The 17,057-nt window shown below is 48.9% G+C and overlaps 8 protein-coding genes across 8 annotated transcripts; 6 read left to right on the forward strand and 2 right to left on the reverse strand.

The window, feature by feature from the left end:
- Nucleotides 1-205: 205 nt before the first annotated feature.
- Nucleotides 206-2,175, forward strand: FMAN_02552 (uncharacterized protein; the record flags this gene model as incomplete). Its single annotated transcript, XM_041820127.1, has 2 exons — nt 206-2,060; nt 2,108-2,175. The coding sequence occupies 2 exons, from the start codon at nt 206-208 to the stop codon at nt 2,173-2,175; spliced, it is 1,923 nt and encodes a 640-aa protein (XP_041686038.1).
- A 364-nt stretch (nt 2,176-2,539) lies between these two features.
- FMAN_02553 (uncharacterized protein) lies at nt 2,540-3,632 on the reverse strand (the record flags this gene model as incomplete). The annotated part of the gene is made up of 2 exons (XM_041820128.1): nt 2,540-3,432; nt 3,485-3,632. 2 exons carry the CDS (start codon nt 3,630-3,632, stop codon nt 2,540-2,542), a joined length of 1,041 nt encoding a protein of 346 aa, XP_041686039.1.
- A 300-nt stretch (nt 3,633-3,932) lies between these two features.
- FMAN_02554 (ubiquinol cytochrome c reductase 8.5 kDa subunit) lies at nt 3,933-4,758 on the forward strand (the record flags this gene model as incomplete). Its single annotated transcript, XM_041820129.1, has 6 exons — nt 3,933-3,944; nt 4,054-4,097; nt 4,233-4,286; nt 4,493-4,586; nt 4,641-4,694; nt 4,750-4,758. 6 exons carry the CDS (start codon nt 3,933-3,935, stop codon nt 4,756-4,758), a joined length of 267 nt encoding a protein of 88 aa, XP_041686040.1.
- Nucleotides 4,759-5,321: 563 nt separating this feature from the next.
- FMAN_02555 (uncharacterized protein) lies at nt 5,322-7,665 on the forward strand (the record flags this gene model as incomplete). The annotated part of the gene is made up of 5 exons (XM_041820130.1): nt 5,322-5,507; nt 5,559-5,647; nt 5,699-6,291; nt 6,341-6,478; nt 6,527-7,665. 5 exons carry the CDS (start codon nt 5,322-5,324, stop codon nt 7,663-7,665), a joined length of 2,145 nt encoding a protein of 714 aa, XP_041686041.1.
- A 336-nt stretch (nt 7,666-8,001) lies between these two features.
- Nucleotides 8,002-8,496, reverse strand: FMAN_02556 (uncharacterized protein; the record flags this gene model as incomplete). The annotated part of the gene is made up of 1 exon (XM_041820131.1): nt 8,002-8,496. The coding sequence occupies one exon, from the start codon at nt 8,494-8,496 to the stop codon at nt 8,002-8,004; it is 495 nt and encodes a 164-aa protein (XP_041686042.1).
- Nucleotides 8,497-10,438: 1,942 nt separating this feature from the next.
- On the forward strand, nt 10,439-11,344 carry FMAN_02557 (uncharacterized protein; the record flags this gene model as incomplete). Its single annotated transcript, XM_041820132.1, has 1 exon — nt 10,439-11,344. One exon carries the CDS (start codon nt 10,439-10,441, stop codon nt 11,342-11,344), a length of 906 nt encoding a protein of 301 aa, XP_041686043.1.
- A 1,824-nt stretch (nt 11,345-13,168) lies between these two features.
- FMAN_02558 (uncharacterized protein) lies at nt 13,169-14,946 on the forward strand (the record flags this gene model as incomplete). Its single annotated transcript, XM_041820133.1, has 6 exons — nt 13,169-13,288; nt 13,341-13,638; nt 13,692-13,802; nt 13,856-14,226; nt 14,281-14,494; nt 14,555-14,946. 6 exons carry the CDS (start codon nt 13,169-13,171, stop codon nt 14,944-14,946), a joined length of 1,506 nt encoding a protein of 501 aa, XP_041686044.1.
- An 873-nt stretch (nt 14,947-15,819) lies between these two features.
- Nucleotides 15,820-16,753, forward strand: FMAN_02559 (uncharacterized protein; the record flags this gene model as incomplete). The annotated part of the gene is made up of 3 exons (XM_041820135.1): nt 15,820-15,908; nt 15,982-16,531; nt 16,580-16,753. 3 exons carry the CDS (start codon nt 15,820-15,822, stop codon nt 16,751-16,753), a joined length of 813 nt encoding a protein of 270 aa, XP_041686045.1.
- Between the last annotated feature and the right edge of the window lie 304 nt (nt 16,754-17,057).

Genomic DNA, 17,057 nt, shown 5'->3' on the forward strand with positions numbered 1-17,057 from the left:
TCATTGACCGGACGATACAAGAGGCAGAAACTGAGGAAATTTGCCAGTGATTACTAGGATTTTTATTTTCCTTCCTCATCGACTCGAAATTGCGGGCCGCGCAAGTCGTCGTCAGCTGGAGCTTTGATCGACAGCTTCACATATCGGCTTTCGCAATCCTCCTTTGTTACCCTCTATCGGCCTGCGCATGATCTAACTTTCCAATATGCATTTCCGAGACTTTGCGCCTCGTACAGCGCTCGTCAGCTCATTGTTAGCTATACCACAGCTGGCGTCTGCCTTCTATCTCCCCGGTGTAGCCCCTACTACCTACAAAGAGGGAGATAAGGTTCCGCTTTACGTGAATAGCATCAAGCCTGTCGACCGCTCCCAAGACCCGCGACTACACGCCGTTGTCTCATACGACTACTACCACCCTGCGTTCCAATTCTGCCAACCTGAAGGCGGCCCTCAATATGTATCGGAAAGTCTGGGTAGTATTCTCTTCGGAGACCGTATCATGACTTCTCCCTTTGAGCTTATCATGGGCAAGAACGAGACCTGCAAACCCCTTTGCGAAGTCAAGTATACTGAGAAATCGGTTCAATTCGTCAAAAGCCGCATCGAACAGGGATACAGCCTGGAATGGCTTGTGGATGGATTGCCAGCTGGACAGGAAGTTCTAGATCAGTTGACTGGCACTACCTTTTACAACCCCCGTTTCTTGCTCGGCCAGGATGATAAGGACGACAACATTCTGTTCAATAACCACTACGAAATCGCCGTCGAGTACCACGAAGTGAACAAGGACCCCAACCAGCGCCGTGTCGTTGGTGTGGTTGTGCAGCCAAGTTCAAAGGAGTACGGCGGCAAGGCTGATTGCGCCAATCACCCGCCTATCGTTTTGTCCGGAGGCGAACAGCATGTTACCTTTAGCTACAGCGTGATCTGGCGCAAGTCGGACACAGCCTGGGCCACTCGATGGGACAAGTACTTGCACGTGTTTGATCCTAAGATTCATTGGTTCTGGCTTATTGATACTGCTATCATTGTCGTCATTCTTGTTCTCACTGTCATGTCCATCCTGGTCCGCGCTCTCAAGAAGGATATTGCTCGTTATAACAGACTCGACCAGATCGACCTCGACGACTTTGGCGGTACCTCGGTTGTTGAGGATGGTGTTCAGGAAGACTCTGGCTGGAAGCTGGTCCATGGCGACGTCTTCCGAACCCCTTCGCGTCCTCTTCTGCTCTCAGTCTTGGCTGGCAATGGTGTTCAGCTGTTCTGCATGACAGGGTGTACCATTCTCTTTGCTCTCCTTGGATTCTTGTCTCCTTCAAACCGTGGATCCCTTGGCACAATCATGATCCTCATGTACACTGTCCTTGGCTTCGTTGGTGGTTATGTCTCTGCTCGAACTTACAAGGCATGGCAGGGCGAGAGCTGGAAGCTGAACATTGCTTTGACCCCAACCTTGGTCCCCGGCATTGTCTTCTCCAGCTTCTTCCTCCTGAACCTTTTCCTTTGGGCCAAGCAGTCCTCAGGCGCGGTTCCTTTCACCACCATGCTTGTGATTGTTGCTATCTGGTTCATTATTTCGATTCCTCTCTCGTTCGGCGGTTCTTGGGTTGGATTCCGTTCTCCTCAGTTCCAGCCCCCTGTCCGCACCAACCAGATTCCACGACAGATTCCTCCTGTGAGCACTTACCTTAAGCCAGTCCCTAGCGTGCTCATTGTCGGTCTTCTCCCCTTCGGTGCCATCTTTGTGGAGCTCTTCTTCATCATGAACTCGATCTGGTTCAGCAGGATCTACTACATGTTTGGGTTCCTGTTCCTCTGCTATGGTCTCATGATCGTTGTCTGCGCTGCTGTCACTATCCTTATGGTGTACTTCCTGCTATGTGCTGAGAATTACAACTGGCAGTGGAGATCTTTCCTCGCTGCTGGTATGAGTGGTGGCTATATCTTCTTGAATTGTCTTTTGTACCTTGTTACAAAGGTCAGGGCGAGTGGACTGGCTGGTATTGTGCTCTACATGGGTTATAGTGCCATCATTTCATTCCTCTTTTTCATTCTTACTGGTAAGTTCTTCTGGCCCTTTTTTTATTTACCATTCTGACCGTTTCAGGCTCCATCGGCTACTTTGCCAGTTGGTGGTTCGTTCGCAAGATCTACTCGTCCATCAAGATTGATTAAGAGACGGCCTTGCACCAATTATGACGAATGGATCATCAACGACAAGTGACTAATGAACAAGAGACGGGATTTTGGTGTTTGTAAAATACATGTACGACCAGCGTCTGGAATTCGCGTTTACCATGAGCCGTGCTTTAAGCTGCAAACAAGGGCCAGATCGGCGAGATTATGGTGATAAGGATCCGTGGTGTTGCATCAGTACGCTGCGAGTACGGAGTAGATTCATTTTCATTTAGACGGATATCAAAATCAGGCCAGTGCCAACAGAGCAGGGCCGTGTTGGCTATTGACGAGGAGGCATTGTTCTGCATTGTTTTTAAGCTTATTATAGATATCAAAAATTCGTTGGCTTATTTCCTCCTGCTCAATCGTCGTCGTCGTCGTCATCCAAATCATCCAAATTAGTAAACTGAAACTGGGCCTTTTGCTGTGGAGGTCCAGTTGGGCTCCTTTGTTCGCCAGGGGCAGCCGGACCACCAACCAAACTTGCGCGTCTCCAGGCCTCTTGGTCCTTTTCTCTCTGGCGTTCTCTCTCGATGCGCTGGCGCTCGCGTTCCTCGCGTTGCTTCTTCTCGCGCTCTTCCTGGGCAATACGGTCCTCTTCTTCCTTCTGCTTTCTCTCCTCTTCCTCACGACGCTTGCGCTCTTCTTCCTCGGCTGGATCGTAGCCCTTGGGGTCAATGCCCTGCTCCTGGAGGAGCTGGTTAGCAGCAAGGGAGCCAGCGCCAAGCTGAAGGTCGTTTGGCCAAGGGAGGAAGATCTGGTCGGTCAAGGGGTTCAAGAACTGTGTCCACTCGCTGGGCAGGACAGTGTTGGCGGACATGGAGGACTGTTGAGTCGCAGGTTCCTGAGAAACAGCTGGCGTGCCATTCATGATTGCCGGGCTTTGAACCTGAGACGATGGAGGCACAGATGGTGTCATGACTGAAGCTGCTTGCGACTCGGGTCCTGGGGTTTGGGCTGCTGGTGTTTGACCGCCTGGAGTCTGAACTTCTGGGACATCTGCCGTCGGTGGTACGGCTTTAATGGTGCCTGCTGGTGGCATAGTCGTTTTACTGATACGTCGGGCATAGTTGAGCAGCTCTTCGTAGGCGATGGGGTAGCTTGGGCCAGAAGGAAATGTGGTGGTTTGCGTCGTCACGATATCCTTGCGAGTAGTAGCTAGATTCGAAAGAGTATCGCGGATCTGCGTGTCAAGGGCGTTTGACGACTCGCGCAGTTGTTGAATACGCAAATAATTGTTCTGGTGGGTTTGGACTGAGAAGCAAGTTAGCTGGATATTCATGGCTGGCTAAGTTGTATCAAATACCTTCTTCCAAGCCTCTGCTTAGTTCTTGGTCGGCTGCATTGAGCTCCTCTCCTTGTTGTATAGAGGGATGGTATTTTGTGACTGAATCAATTAGATTTGCGAGAGCTTTCTCTAGTCGCTCGAAGCGACCATCGATATATTTGTCCATCACAAGATCGTGGCTGGTCACGACGACTATCCCAACACTAAGTGATATAAAAGTAAACAAAAGAAAGGTCAAAGACAAGGCTGCTATAGCAGACCGAAGCTTGAAAGCCAAGAGTGGGTCTTTAGTTGAGGTTATCATTGGTCGGCTGCCTCAAAGCTTCTTTTAGGCCTGAGGCCAAACAAACCCGATCTTTCCCGTCCGGCAAACTCGCGCAACCAAGTTCAAGGCCCTTCTTTTACGACGACGACATCGACGAGCAATTGAACGACGAAACAGGCTTCCACCGCCCTAAAACTCAAGATGGTCTCCTACGTACGTCCGAACCCTCCGATACGACCGCCGAGAACGAGCTACAGATATTCACGAATGGCTCGAGGCGTCTTTTACGAAGAGTGCAATCGACTGACCTGATTCTCACCAGACTCCCATCCGCATGTCGGAATTCAAGAGCAACTATGGTCCTAAGTACGTTATACCAGTTTACGATCACCGAACGTCGAATTCGAAGCGCACTGTCAAGGCACAAGCGAACTACGACTCTCAAAATTCTACACAAGGGTTCACATTGAAGTAGTGACGTTGGCTAATACTCTGGAAAAGGTACCATGCTCAGCCCAACGTTGCAGGCTTCACCCCTCAGGCTGCCTTCCGAATGTAAGTGCACGATCCTAAACCGAGAAGACGGCCGAGAACCGAATATGCAAGCGAACCGAGTTTCCATCTCCCTTCCGTTTCCCCGAAGCCTTAGAATGATCAACCGCGGCTGAGATGGATATGACGGATGAGAGATTGGAATTTGATTATGAACTTCGCTGGACGACCGATATTTATGCTGTGGATGGGAACTGACTGGGTTATAGCGGCTCCCGTCTGGCTATGTACGGTGCCCCCGCCGCTGTTGCTGTCCTCCTCTTCGCCAACGGTATTCCCCGTGTGCAGCGCGACGTTCTCCAGGTACGAACGAACATGTCTCGATATTGTTTGGCCACGATATTAATTCCTATACAGAAGATCCCTTTCCTTGGCAACTACTTCCGAAAGGAGATCCACCCCGCCGACAACGTGAGTGTTGACTATGACACGAAGCACTGGGGTCAGTTACTAATAGTCTGTTTAGCCTTTCTAAATTATTTGGTGGACTTGAGGAAGATAGACGTTGTTCAGCGCCGGTGCCGGCTCTCCTTGTATAAGATATTCCAATAGACATGTTCTGAGCATTGAATTTTGCTGTGAAATGTACGGCCTGTGATTGGCTGATGTTTAAGTGCTTAACTTGTAGCCAGAGACATGCCTGGCACCTTATGGAAGTCCTGCTCAGAAGAATGGATCAGTAAAGGCATGGAAGGTATAGAGTGGTTCTTGAGCGACACTATTGTAGCCTATAATACCTACCTTTTGGGGCTTGGAGATTGCTTTGAACCATTTGGGGTTGTTGTTATGATGTTCCACTCATTAAAGTACAGTGCCACTAACTCACTACGAAACACTGTTCTCTCTCCTACATGTAGATACAGCTTGCCCGTCTTATACAATTTCAAGCTGACTTTGGCCATTCATTTATCCTTCGCCTTTTCTAATTATTGTCTCTCTAAGCAGAAATATTTGGCTTCTCTATGTCATGAGAGGATTATAATTCCTTCAACACGATCTCTTTCGCGTTCAGCTAACTGCTGATGAACACCTGTCAAGATGGACATATCTCAAGGATACAAGACAGTCGCAGCCTTCATCATTGCGCTACCTCTTTTTGCCTGGCGATTCAAGAGCTCTTCAGGCCCTAACTCGCGCTTAGAGGGTTTTTTCTTTTATTTTCTTTCTGTCGCTTCCGTCTCTTGGTTGTATATTGTCTCAGCACTGGTCCCTGAGCCTTACCTGGTACGCCTTATCTTATATCATGCCCATTGCACAGATACTAACTCAAGCTAGGATGAAGTATTCCATATACCGCAGGCTCAGAAATACTGCCAGGGGAGGTTCCAAGAGTGGGATGACAAGATTACGACACCACCAGGGCTGTGAGTTTCACGCGCTTATTTACCCCTAACCAAATGCTGAGCCCCGTGCAGTTATCTTCTCTCTCTTACAACGCCTGGAGTCGTCCGACCTAGTAGTTCAGTGGGTGGATACTTCTGCGATGTCAAGAGTCTACGGGCTACCAACGTCGTTGTTCTGGTGATACTCGCCTTCTTGGTCCTGAAGTGCCGTCAACAGATCGAGGCACGTTTTTATGAAGCCCATACCTCGACCCGGCTACGCAATACTTCACAATTTGCAGTTCACACTGCGCTTAACGTCGCCCTCTTTCCGCTTCTCTTCTTCTTCTCTGGACTTTACTACACCGATGTTGCATCTACTGCAGCCGTCCTGGTCGCGTACTTGAACCACTTGAAGCGCATTGGTCGAGATCGTAGTTCTGCCTTAAACGATCTAACGACAATCTTCCTTGGAATTGTCACACTTTTCTTTCGCCAGACCAATGTCTTCTGGGTTGTTGTGTATATGGGTGGTCTAGAAGCTGTCCATGCTGTCAAGACCTTACGGCCGGAGCAGGTTGATCAGCCAGTTATCTTGACACTTTTTGAGCAGATCAAGTACTTTGCCTGGAGGTATTCCCTTGGAGATATTCATGACCCCCCACTGCACATGATGTGGCCAGATGGTAAAACAGCTCTTTCCTGCAAATCAACTTGTCACTAACTGAAGATCAGACATGCTCTTCTGTGTATTGAGTCTGGGAATCGCAGCGATTTGCAACCCAATCCGCGTCATTAGACAGATATGGCCTTACGTTGCTGTCCTTGTCTCATTTGGTGGCTTCGTGGCATGGAACGGTGGTGTTGTCCTCGGTAAGTACTCCCTTTTCATATTGTCGGGTCTGTGGCTAACGACACAAGGTGACAAATCCAACCATATTGCTACTATTCACCTCCCACAGATGCTCTACATATGGCCTTTCTTTGCTTTCTTCTCTCTGCCACTTCTGGTACCATATGCCCTACCCATCATTAACATAATACTGCGAATAATGCCGCGGGCTGGACCGCCTACTCTAACTAGCAAGCAAGCCCCTGAGGCAGAGAACAATGCAGAGCCGGCCACATTTTCCTTCAGCAAATCACGAAGGTCAGGAAGCTCTAAGAAAACCTCGGCAACTGGCAGTTCGGACAGAAAATACCCACGTCTGTCGAAGCCACTGGAAATTGCCAGCTTCATCTTTGGGATTAAGCTTATAATCTGGCCCCTCTACCTCCTTGCGACCATCGCGCTCTCACTCGCCGTCGTCCGCTACAACACCATTATACACCCTTTCACTCTGGCTGACAACCGCCATTACATGTTCTACGTCTTTCGATACACCATCCGCCGGGCTTCTTGGATTCGATATGCTTTGGTTGTCCCCTATACCTTGTCTCGGTGGATGACGTGGGGTACCATCGCTGGCTGCTCACGATTCTTCACTATCCACACACGTGCTTGTTCTGTTTATGAGAATGGAACAAAAGACCCTCCCTTTCTGAGTCATCCTATGGTGACTAACGTTGGGTTTTCGCCAAGACAAACTTATGCCGCCTTTCCAGCTGAGATAACAGGGAGTTCTCGGGATACTTCCAAAGGTCAAGAACTGAGCAAGGCTTTGGAAGATGACTCTCTTCTTGCTTCCGTTATACCAGCTTCCACCTCGACTGGACTCATATTCTTGCTTGCCACAACCTTGTCACTCATGACGGCCCCGCTAGTAGAGCCACGATACTTTATCATACCCTGGGTGATGTGGAGGCTGCTTGTACCTGCGTGGAGGCTTCATGATCATGGTTATCACGGTGATGTTACTTCTCGGCTCTCAAATCACCCAAAGACGAGGCAATTGTTTGAGTTCTTTCAACACTATGATCTACGCCTTATCATTGAGACGTTTTGGTTCATCGCCATCAATGTTGCAACAGGTTACATCTTCCTCACCAAGCCTTACATATGGAAGGCAGAAGATGGGACTGTGCTGGACGACGGTCGACTTCAAAGATTTATGTGGTAAACACAAAATGGAGGGCATATGAGCGGTGTGGTTGCAAAAGATACTCTTTTTGTATTTTTGTCTTGATAAGCATGTGGCCCTCTTATCGCTGGGAACTTATTTCATGCCAGATGTGAAATATACCCAAACACTGAACGCCATACCCACGGTCCTCCCTCAGACCTATTTGTAGCCCTAACCATACCCAGTTTCATATCGAGCATCCCAAATTCATGCAAAAGTGAAGTTCGTGCGTCTGTACCAGAGTGGCATATCATGTAAGGAGTGATGCATACACATCTTTCCTGTCCCGGCCAGTAGTCGTAAAAAGTCTCATAAAAATAGTTATGCGTCAGATTATAAGCTTAGACGATCCAAGCTTAAGCCATCATTGCTTCTCACCCGGCGGATAACGCCAAGCTTGAAGAACTTCTCTTCACCGCCGGGTGTGCGTCCACCGATATACCACTTGTCGGCGCCTATCACATCACGGAACCCTTCACTGCTGCTATCACTTCCACGTCGACCAGATGATCCAGGAATAGGAATGGCGGTGCCGTTGGCGGGAGATGTTGATGTTGACGGTGATGATGAAGTGGTGTTTCGGGGCGGACGGATGGCGACACTGGAAGTAGTTGGTTGTTGTTGAGACTGATGATGATGATGATGTGACGTAGAAGTCGCAGTGGTGGTTGTGTTTGCTGCAGTTGCTGTGGCAGTTGTGGTGGTCGTTGCATCTCGGGTGTGCTTGTTTGGCTGATGTTGATGGGGAGCGGTAGTAGAGATAGAGGGGCCTTGAGGACGGAAGGCGGCGAGGAAAGAAGAGAGGAAATACGGTCGTTGTGAAGGCATCGTGAGGTTATCGGTCTGGTGTGTTTGTGATGTGACGGAGAGAGGTTGGTGGTAGAGGTCGACGGGGTAGCCGAGCGACGGTCCGAGCAAAGCCGAGTTGTTTTTGTTTCGCGATGATGCCGGAATATGCGCAGTTGAGGAGAGAACCAGTGCCTGATTACTTGTGCTGCTTGTGTTTTGTGATCAAACGTCGTAGTAAAGGGACTCAATTGTTTCTCGGAGGAAATGGGATGGGATGAAGAAGTGGAGTCGAGAGATATGAAGAAGAAACAGAGACAGTGACAGTCTGGGGAAGAGCAACGGTTTAATCGTAGTCACTGACGTCGGTTTTTTGTGGAGGAGGAGAGAAACGAGGGAGGGGAAAACCCGGAACCAGCAAATGCTAATGGCAGGGATGTCATAGGTCAGGCCTTTGCATTTAAAGTGTGTGCACGTGCGGTACACCAATCAGAGCAGACCTGGCCCTACTGTATTTTAGAGGGTGTTAGGGGGTGTTAGGGGGGGGGCTGTAGAGGATGGCTCGGTTGGGCTTGCACTAGTTTGAAGTTGAAATGCGGAGGTGGTTTAAGAGTTTAGGGTGAGGATTTGATCTTATTGGGTACATAAGTTGAAGAGAGGGTTGATGGCTTGGTCGAGGTGTGATACTGGCGGTTATTTTGTGAACAAGAGGTTTAGGGATCAACTAGTAACCGTACAGACAGTGTACTCGCTATACTGTTCACCAAATAGCATGATATTAGAATGCCCGCACTGTTGAAGTATCCGCCAAAGTGAGTGGAGTGAATTTGCTGTCAGTTGACTGTAGACACTGAAGATATCCCTTCGCCCGTCTTACTACATATACACTGGATCCAACCGTTAAATGTCACCTCGATTCAGACCCCAAATCACAAAAAGCAAAGAGAAGAAGGAAAAAGGGTCATTGTAAGCGAGATCCTTCAGCGTCCAACGCCTGCGTTTGACCCATGCAGCATCACAACTCGTCTTGTCCAGCTCTCGAAGATCACTTCCACTTTCAAAGCTAGGCGACACTAGTCAAGACAGTGATAACCCTGTTTTCAACCACTTTTTATCAATCATCGCGATGAGTATTGACATGAATATCATGCTCCTGACTGTGCTGAATAAAGACTCGTTCTCGTTCTCGTTTCCTTATACTGGTTCATGTCAATCTTGTTCCCGTGTTAACGCAGTGCTCTTTCATCTCCGGACTCCCGGGTCAAAGGGCTCCTTGTGACAGCTGAATGTGAATGTGAATGTGTACGTATATGCGAGCATGATCTGATAATCTCTGACAATGCAACTGCAGCAAGCACATGGTGATCACTAGACTCTGGGGTTGGGACTGGTGAGTAAAGAAAGGGCTTCATCCGTTTGGTCGATCGGATTATCTGCAATAACAGTCGGATTATTGCAGCAATTGACAAGTAATATCAATTTATAGGAACGGGTTCAAGCTTGTAAAGAACATGTACGATTACCTACCTAACAATTCACGATGGTTGGTCTGCCTCGGCTTGGGGTCATCATGTCTGACTACTACCTTACTCACCTACCTACCCTAGATTGTCGAGATGGATTGAAACTTACTTCCATCGTCCTACAAGCCAACCCATACTCATACTGCAAATAACCCAACTGACCACAAAAATACTTGGCCATGCTGTGCAACAGTGCTGCACTATTCGTTGAGATGCCTGTCCTCTCAACAACTTGCGCCATACCTTACTATAGCGGTGTAGACCGTAGACCGTACGTAGACCCCTCACCACCAACCACCCTATTCGTACCCATATTCCCCTCCACAGAAAAAAGCCGCCAGCGCATAATGACAACTGGCTGTGGTTGCAGCTGTAGACCTTGAACATCCATCGTCTACTGTATGCAGTCATTGCATATTCCCACTCCCGTGATACCCTCATAAACTCCGTCTCGCTCAGCAATGCCCAGCTTCAAAGCCCGCATCCTCAGCTGGATCATCTGGTGGTGGTTCAAGAGCACATGGAGTTCAGCAGAGGGCATCAACAACCGCATCGCCAAGGAGCGTCTTCGTCCCGAGCGTGTGCCCCCCAAGCACCTCTACAAAGAGTTCGCCGTTGAGGAGTACAAGAGAAAAGGCCACATTGCGGATTATGTCGTATACATAGTCTCTCCAAAGACAGAGACGCCAACTCGTGGCCGAATCTTGTATCTCCATGGCGGTGGCTTCGTCTTTGATATCACGCCCCAGCATTGGGAGCTGGTGGCTCAGCTTGCGAGGCGTCTGAATGCTACTGTCACCGTACCAATATACCCGCTTGGCCCTGAGACGTCGCTTATGAAGATGTACGAGTTCGTGCAGCCGCTCCACGACGAACTCGCATCGGCACCAGATCGGACGCCGTTTTGGGTCATGGGAGATTCAGCTGGAGGGACCATGGCTCTTGTCCTCACGCAAAATGCGAAATTGGCTGGTAGACAGACTGCGCAGAGAATTGTGCCCATCACGCCTTGCACTGACTCCAGTCTTGACAACCCTGAACTCCACAACGCAGCGCTCAAGGACCCATGGCTCGACGTCCCTGGCATCGCAGAGATCACAAGACTCATCTGTCCAGAGATGGACACTCATCATCCCAATGTTAGTCCCATATACGGAGATCTGAGACTACCGCCGATGTTGGTGTTTGCCGCTGGCTTGGATCTCTTGACGCCTGATACCAAGAAGATGGTCGAGATGGCCAAGGAGCAGGGCACAAAGGTCGAGCTGGTGTATGGAGAGGGCATGGTACACGTTTGGCCTCTTCTACCAATTCAAGAGGGCAGGCAAGCTGTGGACAAGATGGTCGAATGGTTGGGAATCAGTTGATTATTTCTTTGGGTGGATTGTCTTGGGCTACGGCGTTGGGTTGGGGTTTTGAACGGCATGAGGATACCCCTTGGGATATGTGATGATGATGACGATGACGACGACTACTATATATGAGAATCATATGTTTGTGATTGGGACGGGACGGGACGGGATGGGACACAGGATAATTTCATATGTCCATTATGTTCAGACGATTTACAGCTACGAGACCAGACGTGGCCAAAAAAGGTATATAAAAACGCTCACATACATCAATCGATTTTATTATGTCTCTCGGCATGGTGATGATAATCGTCATCTTGACGACTATGGGCAAGATAGTGTAGTACAGACGGATAGCAGCTCCGCTTCCAAGTTCCTATCCATCTGTATAAAAGGCGGTGGGATAAGGACCCTTATCAGAGGTAACACAAGACCTCATAGCCCGCGATGACATGAAGTCGAGGTAAACTATCAGGAGAGTACATACGTAGCCAGCATTGGTATGGCTGTGTTTGCCGTCCCTCCGTCGCAATACTCAGAGTCTCTCATTTATAGTATCAACTCGAAGACTTGAAAGCTTATATACACGTTGATTGGCTAGCTGGGGAATTGAGGCTTCACGTGTCAAACAAACAAACCTGGATGATTATGATGAAACGATTACTAAGACCAGTCGACTTATGCCTGCACTCGTATAATTGATCACTTCGAGATCCATGTCATGTCATCTGCACGAACAATGAGTGACGTTCCGGATATTATTCAAACGTTCAGATAAGATAAAGCCCAGGAAACGAACAACATCGCCAACGAATTGATACAAACACCAAAAGTCGGTAAGGCTATCAAGTTACACAACCAACGGGAAATAATGCAAGTGGCTTACCTTGCGTGACCTGCCACGGAAATATCTGTAAGACGAACTGCAAGGCTGAGCAGGATATTTTATATCTCGACGACTGCTGTAGGTCGAAGCAAGCCATGTTGGAGATCTTCAGGCCCAAGGTATCATCGCTTGAGCGCCACCTCTCGCTACAGCACAGATGATCTCGGTTATCTGTAGAGTCTCACAGATTAGGCTGTTGACGTTTGTTAATCCATGCCTGTAAAGCATTGGAAAAGCAAGGTCCCAATGCATCGGCAAACTGCATCGTCCCAAAAGGGTATTCATCCAGCGTCCATTCGTTCCGAGAAACCAAGATAACCAACTGACCCCCTTTCAAATCTGTTCGGAAATTGCCACGCACGGCATCAGACTCGAGTGACAGCGGCACATAGATAACGCATCATTGCATGTTCTCCGGATTGGTAGAGTGATTGGCCTGTTTTCTACGTGGTATTCGCTGTATATGTATCGACAACAAAGCTTCGGCCCCCATCTCCCCCCCCAAAGACCATACCATACCTTGGGACTGGCAAAGGCTGTGCCACAACTCTCTATATAGAAACGCCCGATGTTCGATGTTCGATGTTCGGGGCCTTGATCTTGCCCGTACCCGTAGACGTCAAGTCAAGTCAATGCAACATGCTCGTCCATGTTCACTAGCCGTCTCCGTCTGCCACTGGCTGCCACCCGCCAGGTGCGTGGACACTGGACACTGAATGATTGACAGCTGCCAGTGCCATAATCAGCACAATATATATCGATATCCTGGCCTGCGTCATGGCTTTGTAATTCTTGCTTTCTCTCACAATCCCATTATTCCTGCTCTTTGATAGATACTTACCTATCTATCACGTACGTCTTCTTATCCCTCATATCTTGGTTACTTCCGCTCAGAGCACGACATGTACGACTCGTTCTATTTTTCGATCAAGATGACGTCTTTGCTTCCTTCGATGCCTTCTCTTTCAATGGGATTGGTCGTCTTGGGCATGCTTGTGATTGGTATCATCGCCTTCAACGTCTTTGTGTATCCCTTCTATGTATCCCCCCTTCGACATCTCCCCGGACCAAGAGTAAGTAAACCCACCCGTCGCTTGCGTGCCATTTTGCTAACGTTGTTAATAGGACAATGCCTTCTTTCTCGGACAGACTGCAAAGTTCCTTCAGGTCCCTTGGTTTCCTGAACTCCTTTGCAAGTGGTCTCGCGAATTCCCCGATGCGCCCATTATTCGATACCTGAACTTTGCCAACGGTGAGACGCTGTTTGTAAACAGCATCCAGGCATACAAGCAGGTCCTTCAGACGAAGAGCTCGTACTTTGTGAAGCCTGCCTTTGCGAAGCAGTTCGCGCATGAATTCATCGGCGATGGACTTCCCTTTGTTGAAGGCAAGCTTCACAAGGTCCGTCGAGCAGCCCTCAGTCGTAAGTACAACCAACCCTGATACAAATTGACACCAATGCTGACTTCTTCTTAGAACCGTTTTCGGCTGCTCGACTCAGAGCCTTCTCCCCCGTTGTTCAGCAAAAGGCCGAACAACTGATCGATGTACTGACTCAGCAACGCAACGAACACGGTAACGTTGAGAGTAAGTAACCCCCTCCCCCCTTTTTCGGTGCGACTGAGCTAACAATCTTATAGTCGAGAGCAACATTTGGAAGGCAGTCCTCGATGTGATTGGACTCGAAACGTTTGGCCTTGATCTTAACCACCTCGAATCCGACGAGTCTCCATTGTTTGACACCTTCACCACGATGATGCAACCCTCGACGTTTGGCCATGTTATCAACTACTTGAACTCACTAATCCCGATTCGACAGTATTTACCCATGAAGGAATGCATTGAGTTTTCTCAGAGCTGCGCCCGAGCCCGGGAGTTCATTGTAGGTTTGATGACGATCCGACGTAATCAGTGCGAACAAGGCCTTGGCCACGAAAAGAACCGAGACGCCCTCCAGTGTTTGCTGGAGCACTCCGACCCTGATTGGAACGACAAGAGAATTGTTGAATATGTAAGTTGCCCCCTGAGTTCTGGACGTTGTGAATTGTGCTAACAGTGGCAATAGGTTCTCAATCTTTTGATCCTTGGACATGACACGACAGCTTGTTCTATCACCTGGGCCGTTCACAAGCTGTCACGCCGACCGGACTGCCAGCAGCGTCTGCGAGACGAGATCGCAGGCATGGACAGCACTTGCGGCGTGCCTGTCTTCAGCGATATCGACAAACTCCCGTATTTGCACAACTTTGTGCGCGAAGTTCTGCGGCTCTACTGCGCAGGTAAGTAACCCATCTCCCATCCCCTGGTATTAGAAAATTGATTCGCTAACATGTTTACAGTGGCCATGGCACCCCGCCAAGCGACCGAAGACGTCGAAATCGACGGGACCATGATCCCCAAGGGAGCCGTGATCCAACTCTCGCCCGCGGTGATGAACACGCACCCTCTGGTCTGGGGCCCAGACGCGCAGGAGTTCAATCCTGACCGCTGGAGCGATCTCAAAGGCGACACGAGAAGCGCGTACGCCTTTGAGACGTTTCACAACGGGCCCCGAATGTGCATCGGTAAGCAGCTTTCTTTCATGGAGATGAAGGTCATGCTTGTAGAGATGGTGCGCAAGTTCAAGATCGAGAAACCTCTTGGAAACGAAGAGAAGCAAGTTGAAGTCGCTGGACCGGCTTTCACATTGCGACCAAAGGAGAATTTGGTTGTGCGTTTGGTGGAGATGTAAGACGGAAGATGAGAGAGAGAGAGTATTAGTTGGTTGGGCCACTTTGTTTTTGCTGACCTATTATACGGAGTTTGGGGAGTTTTAGGATACTACACGACATGGACGACAGGACATGATATGACATCCATGGCATGACATGACATGGCATAGATGACATGATATTGCATTAGATATTGGATTGGCATTTAGACACAGACAGATTCCTGAGAGGCGGAATCAGGTGACTTGGAAACAAGAGTCACGATAGATTTGTGCAGGTAGATTATGAGCAATAAAATGCATTTTTGATTCTTTTTTTCATGAATGAATGAATGAACATGTTTCTCATGACTTGTCTCATGATGAGGAGACTATCTAGACTAGGTACTAGGTATTGACAATATTCACCCCGCAATTTCTAGGCCCGCCTGTTTCTCGAACTTTCCAGGGAACACGCGCTTAGAAATCCAATCAAAAGCTCTATCAAACCCTCCCAAAATCAAGGGTCCTTTGCTCTTCTCTCCTCTAGACTTGAGTACCAACCCAAGTTACGTGTGTCATTGTGGCTCGCTCGCTGTTTCCAGTAACTCCCCCTGCTTCTGTCTCCTAGAGCGAACAGCACAGCACAGCTTGTTCCCGTCACTTTCTGCACGCTTCATACTGCGACTTTTCTTGGTTCTGTTCCCCCTGTTTTCTTTGCTCTGCTGTGCAGTTTATTCTTCTTTCTTTCTTTGCCATCATAATATCAGCCAGCGCCTTTATAGATACCGGGCTCTCTTGTCCGAGCATCCGAAATACAGTAACGAATCTTCTATTACGGCATTAGTTACTCTCCAGTCTTACTACATCTCACCACCACTCACACCCAGTCTCACGCACCGCACTTGACTCAACATGTCTAAGTCACTCCAGCTCAAGAATGAAGGGAACAAATGTTTCCAGGCGGGGGACTACGTCGGCGCCGATAGCCTCTACTCCAAAGCGTGAGCACACATAATCAGCACAGCACAGCACAGCTTAGGGAGAGAGAGCCTATTCTGACAAAGATCGCAATAGCATCATCGCCGACCCCAAAAATCCTGCTCTCTACACTAATCGCGCCATGGCCCGCCTTAAGCTTAATTATTGGGACTCGGTGATCACCGACTGCGAAGCTTGTTTGCAGCTGACGCCTGACAACATGAAGGCCCGGTACTATCTTGCCCAAGCACAGATCGCTCTTCGCGACTATGACGCTGCGCTTGAGAACGCTCTGCATGCGCACAAGCTGTGCGCCGCTTCGGGGGATCGCTCGCTCGCTGCTGTGACGGCTCTCGTTCTTCGCTGCAAGAAAGAGCGCTGGGACGATCTCGAGAAGAAGCGTGTTCGCGAGTCGCAGGATCTTGAAAGGGAGATGCTTGAATTATTGACCAAGGACAAAGAGGCTACGCTAGCGGACACGGAGGATGGAATGGTGAAGCAGGAAATTGAGGAGGAGAGTGATGCCAAGATTGAGAGGATGAAGGAGATCTTTGAAAGAGCAAGGGCAGACGGTGAGAAGAAGAGAGAGGTTCCAGACTGGGCCATTGACGACATCAGCTTTGGTTTCATGGTTGATCCTGTCATGGTAAGTTACTCACCACGGTCGAATGCCACGCTTGCTAACAAGGTACAGACCAAGACTGGAAAGTCATACGAGCGTGCGTCTATCATGGAGCACCTGAATAGGCATCATAGTGACCCTCTCACGCGCGAGCCACTCGTGCCTTCTGAGCTGCGGCCAAACCTGGCATTGAAGCAAGCCTGCGAGGAGTTCCTCGAGCAGAACGGTTGGGCTGCTGATTGGTAGTACAAGAACAAGCAAATGACGATGGAAGTCGGCAATAAGCGGATCGGAGGTCTTTTGATTAAAATCTTATTAAATGCTTGGAGTTTCAGGTGTTCAGAAAGCTTATCCCAGAGATGCTTTGGACTGGTATAGCGTAACGGTTTGAACGAATTCATGAAAGTAATAACGGCGACTCTCCTCTTAATCTTGTACAATCACTTGTGCTATCAGTGCTGCAGCCAGTCGTTTCATAGATAGCATCTTTTTAACGTATACAACTGATCTTTATTCATCATGTCGTGTTCCTATCCTCCACTGACCCGGC

The sequence above is a fragment of the Fusarium mangiferae genome (assembly GCF_900044065.1).
Source record: "Fusarium mangiferae strain MRC7560 genome assembly, contig: FMAN_scaffold010, whole genome shotgun sequence".
NCBI lineage: Eukaryota > Fungi > Ascomycota > Sordariomycetes > Hypocreales > Nectriaceae > Fusarium > Fusarium mangiferae.